Raw genomic sequence first — 6,781 nt, 5'->3', positions numbered from 1 at the left:
TATTTATTTATTTATTTATTTATTTATTTAGAGAGCACATGCATGCAAGTGGGGAAGGGGCAGAGAGAGTGAAGGAGTGAGAGAGAATCCCAAGCAGGCTCTGCACCACCGGCGCAGAGCTGGACGTGAAGCCTGGACTCACGAACCACAAGATCATGACCTGAGCCGAAGTTGGACGCTCAACCGACTGAGCCGCCCAGGCGCCCCTTAGGGACATTTAAAGGAGCAGCTTGTAAACTTACGGGGTTTACAGCTGGAAAAGGCAACCTGCCCTAGCAGACAGCACGGGAGACCAGTGCCAACCGGTTCAGAGCTCAGGGCTGTGCTCAGTTCCACCGTTAACAGCTGCTTTCCCCTTAGACATGTCCCCTGCCCACCTCTCTCCTCTTCCATTTTTTTCATCTGTAAAACACGAGGAGTTGTTCTTGTCCTCTCTGCCTCAAGGATTTTTTAAAAATGTATAACAGATTAAGGAACTTCACAGTTGATAGAAATCTTGGAGATCATCTAGGGACTTTTGCTTCTGAATAATTTTTTCCAGTTTATGAATCACTTTCATTTACTATGAATTACTTTCATTCTCATTAAAACCTCAGAACAACTATGGGAAAGCATTAATCTCTTTTGATAGGAAGGAAAGGTTAAGAAAGGGGGGATTACTTTTTTCTTTTTTTAAAATATTTACTTATTTACTTTTGATAGAGATTGAGAGTGAGTGAGCACAAGCTGGGGAGGGGTAGAGAGACAGGGAGAGAGAGAATCCCAAGCAGGCTTTGTGCTGTAGGACAGAGCTTAATGTGAGGCTCGAACTCACCATGAGATTCTGACCTGAGCTGAAATCAAGAGTCGGCCGCTTAACCGGCTGAGCCACCCAGGTGCCCTGAAAGGGGGAATTACTTGCCCAAGTAATAGAGCTGGGGGCTCTACCTAAGTCTCCCTATAGATCCACCTAGAAGGTCCCATAATCAAAAGCTTAACTAGCTCTTGCTTGTAGTCCTTCAGTGCATGGGGAGCTCACTGCCACCCAAGATAAACCACTCTTTAGTTGGATGGCATTGATAGTTGGCTATCACTTGTGGTGGAATAGAGCGTGTTATATTGAGGGAGGGTGATTATTAAAGCTTTCATGCTAATGTGTGTCAGAGAGGTTTAAGGAAATAGTCAGAAAACATACAACAACAGTCAGAATGGCGATGATAATAATAATGCCTGCCTGATGGTGTCACTTCCCTGTTTGCAACCCTTCAATGGCTTCCTGGTTCCCTGAGGAGGGAGTCCAGACTCCTTGACGTGCCCTCCGTGAGCACAGCTGAGCCTCAGACCACCTCTGCATGCCTTGCACATCTTCCCACCCACCAGCCGTCCTGCAATGTGCTTCCTCTGTCAAGAACACCCTCACCCACCACCTTTGTTTNTTGTTCTTACTTGTCTCCCTAACAGGACTACGGGATTCCTTGAGTCGGTGCTCAGCACGGACACTGCCACTGAACGGGCAATTGCCCCTCACCCCCAGCACCCACGAAGACCTCTCAGCCAGATCAGGAGAGGGTTAAACGACTGCTCTGGCCTTAAATCAGCCTTGGCACTGGAGAAGCAGGTGGCCCAATGGTTAACTAGATTCTTTCCGGGCCTGTTTTCATTCGGCTCAGGAACTCAATCCAGCCAGGTCTTCCTAGAGCTGAAACCCCGGCCCCTCTCACCCCCTTAGGCGCCCCCCTCCCTGGGCCCCCTGATGCCAAATAACTGGATCCTCCAGGGAGGGGAAGCGGGGGAGGAAGACAGAAAAGGTGGAGGAGGTGTGGAGTGGGAAGGGCCTGGTCCCTGCTCCGCCGGGCTTGCTGGATGGCCTTGGTGGGCACTCCCGTCCCTGCCTCCCCACCGCCACCTGTGTGCTGGGGAGGCTGGTGTGGGTGGTTGCTCCTGATAGGAATAGGCAAGAGCAAGGGACCCTCAGACTCCAGAACCCCCTAGCTCGGGGTCCCCTTGCTGGAGAGAGACTTTTTCCACCACAGGTGGGGGTGGGTAAATCTTTAACTAGCTAGTCCTGGGCAGGCCCAAGCCTTTCCGGATGGATGGCTGCCTGAGAAGGGGAAAGGGGGTGGGGGGGTGTACGGTGTGCAGAGCCAGTCCCAGTGTGGCGGAGAAGGGAGGGTAGGGGGGAGAGAGACGAATGAGACTCGGGCGGAGCTAACTCCGTGTGCAAAGCAGGACATGGAAGAACGCGGGTCTCCCGACGGGTAAGCGGACGTTCTGGGAGGTAAGAGGAGCCGCTGGGCCCAGGGATGGTAACTCACGCTGCTGCCATAGGGACCCCGCGCGGAGCCTGGAGCAGGGGCCAGAGGGGCCAGAAACGCCCATCCAGGTGGTACTCAGGTAAGTATAGGCAGGCTGGGCGGGAGCGAGGAGGGGGGGCAAACGAGGACAGGCCCGATGGCGTCATCGGGATGGACATCTGCCTTCCCAATGGGCCCCAGAGTGCGTCCCATGAGCGCGGCGGAGCTGCGTCGAGGGGAACGGAGCGCGCTGCACTGCTCGGGGACCCGGACTCTGCAAGTGAGGAATCCCTCCCACACACCNCCCGCCCCCAGCCCCTCCCCCCCGCCGGGGTCCCCCCCCGGGGTCCAGCCGCGCCTCTGCCGCCCGCAGCTTCTCCTGCACTGTCTTCACCTTCGGCCAGACGGGCTCCGGGAAGACCTACACCCTGACCGGGCCTCCGCCGCAGGTGGGCCGAGCGCACACCGAGCCCCCGCGGGTCGGGGATGGGGTCTTCCAGGAGGAAGGGCCCTCGTGCGGCCCAGCCCCCTTTGTTTGCAGACAAGGAAACCTAGGAAAGGCGAGGTAGAAGGCGCTTTCCCAATTTGGAGCTACTTTTGTCCGCCTTTCTTAGTAGCTTTCAGCTTCTTCATCTGTAGACGGGTGGCTAGTTCTGATCGAGGACTACATTCGATGTTGTACAGGCACTTGGTTTCTGGCGCGGAGTAGGGCAGTGGTAGTTATAACTCTGTGTGTGTGTTGGGGTGATCATGACCCAGCCCCTGGCTCAGCTGTTTCTGCTCCCAGGGCGAGGGGGTGCCCGTCCCCCCCAACTTAGCCGGCATCATGCAGAGGACCTTCGCCTGGCTGTTAGACCGGGTGCAGCACCTGGGTGCCCCTGTCACCCTCCGCGCCTCCTATTTGGAGATCTACAATGAGCAGGTGGGGGACTGAGATTGAATAGCCCTCCAGGTAAAAGAGGCATTTCTCTCCAAGGAGCTGGGGTCAAGGGACAGAAGAGGCTGGGGGACTGCTGTCGGTAAGGTCTGGGGGTGGATGGAGCACGGGCGCAGGGCCCCTTGCCTCACAGGCCACCCTCATCTCAGGTTCGAGACCTACTGAGCCTGGGATCTCCCCGGCCGCTCCCTGTTCGCTGGAACAAGACCCGGGGCTTCTATGTGGAGCAGCTGCGAGTGGTGGAGTTCAGGACTCTGGGGGCCCTGATGGAACTAACGCAAATGGGTGTGTGCTGCTTCAGGGGTGCTTTGGGGTGTGGGACGCCCGTTCCCCAGCTGTTCACTGATGGCGCACTCGGAGCCCCTTGACTGGGGCTGTGGGCTGAGATGACCGAGTGGGGGGGAAGGGACAGCAGACCACAAGTCAGACACAGCCCGGGGATGTCCCCTCACCCCACCCCAGGCCTGCAGTCTGCTGTCCTCTGGCTGTCCAAACTCTTGGAATCCTGATGCTGGGGCCATGATTGGGTAGGGGTCAAGGTCATGGTCTCTTCTCCAGACCAGAGTCTCTGCCTCCATCCGGTTCCATATTTGCCCCTTGAGAACATCTCCCCACCTCAAGGCTCTCCCCTTCCTGTCTCTTCCCCTCAACACAGCACACCACATCCCTCTTCCCCCCTCAGCCCTCCAGACCCTTCCAGTTTCTTGAAGGCAAAGGTCGTACCTCTTAGGCTAGCCTGTGGTGCCCTTCCATTCCAGCCTCATTCATTTATTCATCAAATATTTGTTGAACACCTACTCTGTGGCAGGCTGCAGGGACACGGGGACTCTGGGTTCTGGCCTGAGTTGTACCACACCCGGCAGCTGATCTTTCTGCCTGGGTTTCTCTCCCACCCTCCATGCGGCAACAGGAGAGATGTTTATAAAATGTGCACCTGATGGACATTCTTCCCCTCAGTTCTCTCCATCTTTGTTTCACCTGTCCGTGCCGGAGGCGGGCCCAGTAGCCCACCACTCCGCTATCCTGCCTCTGTGCCTTTGCACATGCTGGCCTCTCTCCCAGGATGCCCTCGCTGCTTTTTCTTTTTTGGTGACCACCTGCTCTTCCTACCAGCTCCTGCCCTTTCCCCACTCTAGGTCTTAGCCGTCGAAGGAGCTCAGCTCACACCCTGAACCAGGCCTCCAGCCGAAGCCACGCCCTGCTCACACTCTACATCAGCCACCAAACCGTGAGTGTCCCCGCCGGGGGAAGGAGCTGGCCCAGGACCACCTGCAAGAGTCTGCCTCTGGGTGTATGAGCCAACGTGGGCACTTGCAGGGGGTAATAGTGCCTCTGGTGGGGATAGCCGCTCCCAAGTCCCCATCGACCCTGATCCTCCCACCCCCACAGAGGCCTCCAGTGGACCCTGAGGCGCCCCCCACTGGCGGAAAGCTGTGTTTTGTAGACCTCGCTGGCAGTGAGAAGGTGGCGGCCACCGGATCCAGGGGGGAGCTGATGCTTGAGGCAAACAGCATCAACCGCAGCCTCCTGGCCCTGGGTGAGACGTGTGGCTGGCCGGACTCACCTCCTGGGTGCCTCCTCTGAGCCTGACCCGGCACTGTCCGCAGTGGGGGAAACCAGGGCAGTGGTCGTGCGGGAGAGCCGGGAGCTGGGACTGGAGCCTCCCGCCCCCTCGTGGCCCCAGCCTGCTCCTGACTGGTGCCTCCCCTCTGGGCACTTTCTTCGTGAGTCCGTAAACCCTGAGGGTTTGTCAGGGCACATTTGAATCCGGGGTGTAGAAACACTAAGGTGCAGAGGATGCGCCCTCAGATTTTCAGCCTGTCCCGTGTGCAGTTGGGAAGACTGGGGCCCAGTGAGGGGGAGGGGAGCTGACCCTCCCCCCCCCCAAGGTCACTGGGCCTTGGGAGCCTTCAGGGCTGGGCCCCCGGCCTTCCTCGGTGGCATGTGTGGGGAGATTCTCAGGGAACCCTTCTTCATTCAGCCCATTTGCCAGACATTTCCTGAGCCCCCGCCGCTAAGTGCCAGGCCCTTTGGTCAGCTTCTTCGATGGCCCTGGGGATCAGGGGCAGACAGGCCCATCTGAGCCATCGGGAGCCCCGGTCTGGTGGCAGAGGCCAGGCTGACTGCAGACCAAGATCTCAGGACGGAGAGATTTTTCGAGTCACACAGGCCTGGGTGGAGGTCCCAGCTCTGCACGTAGCAGCTGGGTGGCCTTGGGCAAGGGGTATAACCTTGCCGGCCTCATTGTCCCCACCCAGGTCACTGCATCTCCCTGTTGCTGGACCCGCAGCGGAAGCAGAGCCACATCCCCTTCCGAGACAGCAAGCTCACCAAGCTCCTGGCGGACTCGCTGGGGGGGCACGGGGTCACCCTCATGGTACCCGAGAAGAGCTGGTGGGGAGGGAAGGCTCCCGAGGGTGGGGGTCCTGGAGAGGGAGGAGCACTCAGGGGCCGCCCTCCCCAGGTGGCCTGCGTGTCGCCTTCAGCCCAGTGCCTGCCTGAGACTCTCAGCACGCTGCGATACGCAAGGTGGGCTCAGCGGGTCACCACTCGGCCACAGGCCCCCAAGGTGAATGGAGGGAGCCCCGGGCAGAGGGGACGGGTCGGGGACATGGTCGGGGACCAGGCAGGAGATGGAGCCTGAGTCGGTGTCTGGGAAGTCTGGGGTGAGTCACGGTTGGGATTAGAGTCAGAGTCCTGATGACGGGGTCATGATTGGGTAGGGTGGGGTCAGGGGTCATGGTCAGGATTAGGGCATGTCTGGGGGTATGGTCTGATTTGGAATATGATTCAGGGGATAGCCAGGATCCCAGTTGGTACCGTGATTAAGGCTGAGTGACTTGGGGTCTGACGTCGTGTCTTGTGTGGGGTCAGAATCTGGGCCAAGGCTTGGACGGAACCCAGTTTGAGGTTGGATCTGGAGCAGGGTCCGGGCCCCCGGCTACGGCTGCCAGGCACTTTGACACCATTAGGTCAGGGTCCCTCCTCTGGATGGATGTAGCCTTGTGCCAGGACGCAAGGCCGGCAGGTGAAGCGTGGGCTAGATTTCAGGCTCTGCTCGCCCACCGCCAGAAGCCCTTGTACAGTGCACAGCTTGTACAGCCGTAAACAGCAGCTCTGGGCCTCTGTCTGGGCAGTCACCTGTGGCAAAGCAACCCCAGCGTCTGGAGATGGACATACTGCAGCTTCAGGAGGAGAACCGTCGCCTGCGCTCCCAACTGGGCCAAATAGACCCCAAGGGTATGAGCTCGCCGGGGGCAGGGGTGAGGTGAGGATAGGGTCTGGGGCTCCCGTGGATCCAGCCACCGTCCCTTCTCCCTGCAGCCTCAGGGCTCAGTGGGGCCCGGGTAGCCTGGGCCCAGCAGAACCTCTACGGGATGCTACAGGAGTTCATGCTGGAGAATGAGAGGCTGCGGTAGGGCTCCCCCCCNCCTCTCTTGCCACCTGGAGCTTGCACCCCACCGCAAGAGGGCTGACTGATCCCCCTCCTGGTGTCTCTGTCTCCTGTCCCCTTCCTGGGGCCTGCCCTTCCCAGGAAAGAAAAGAGCCAGCTGCAGAGTAGCCGGGCCTG

At 58.8% G+C, this 6,781-nt stretch overlaps 1 protein-coding gene across 1 annotated transcript in view; it reads left to right on the top strand.

The window, feature by feature from the left end:
* The first annotated feature begins 2,211 nt into the window (after window positions 1-2,211).
* The window catches only part of KIF12 (kinesin family member 12), a 6,638-nt gene continuing 2,068 nt past the window's right edge, over window positions 2,212-6,781 (top strand). The window contains exons 1-13 of the mRNA XM_077769770.1: window positions 2,212-2,237; window positions 2,308-2,373; window positions 2,475-2,554; window positions 2,604-2,722; window positions 3,061-3,195; window positions 3,360-3,495; window positions 4,347-4,444; window positions 4,600-4,747; window positions 5,469-5,587; window positions 5,675-5,779; window positions 6,348-6,450; window positions 6,535-6,625; window positions 6,746-6,768. Coding sequence (XP_077625896.1) covers window positions 2,212-2,237; window positions 2,308-2,373; window positions 2,475-2,554; window positions 2,604-2,722; window positions 3,061-3,195; window positions 3,360-3,495; window positions 4,347-4,444; window positions 4,600-4,747; window positions 5,469-5,587; window positions 5,675-5,779; window positions 6,348-6,450; window positions 6,535-6,625; window positions 6,746-6,768 — 1,249 coding nt within the window. The remainder of the gene's footprint in view (window positions 2,238-2,307; window positions 2,374-2,474; window positions 2,555-2,603; window positions 2,723-3,060; window positions 3,196-3,359; window positions 3,496-4,346; window positions 4,445-4,599; window positions 4,748-5,468; window positions 5,588-5,674; window positions 5,780-6,347; window positions 6,451-6,534; window positions 6,626-6,745; window positions 6,769-6,781) is intronic.

The sequence above is a fragment of the Crocuta crocuta genome, unplaced genomic scaffold, assembly GCF_008692635.1.
Source record: "Crocuta crocuta isolate KB4526 unplaced genomic scaffold, BGI_CrCroc_1.0 scaffold95, whole genome shotgun sequence".
Classification (NCBI taxonomy): Eukaryota; Metazoa; Chordata; class Mammalia; order Carnivora; family Hyaenidae; genus Crocuta; species Crocuta crocuta.
Note: the sequence above shows the minus strand (reverse complement) of the source record. Positions and strands in the feature narration are given on the sequence as shown.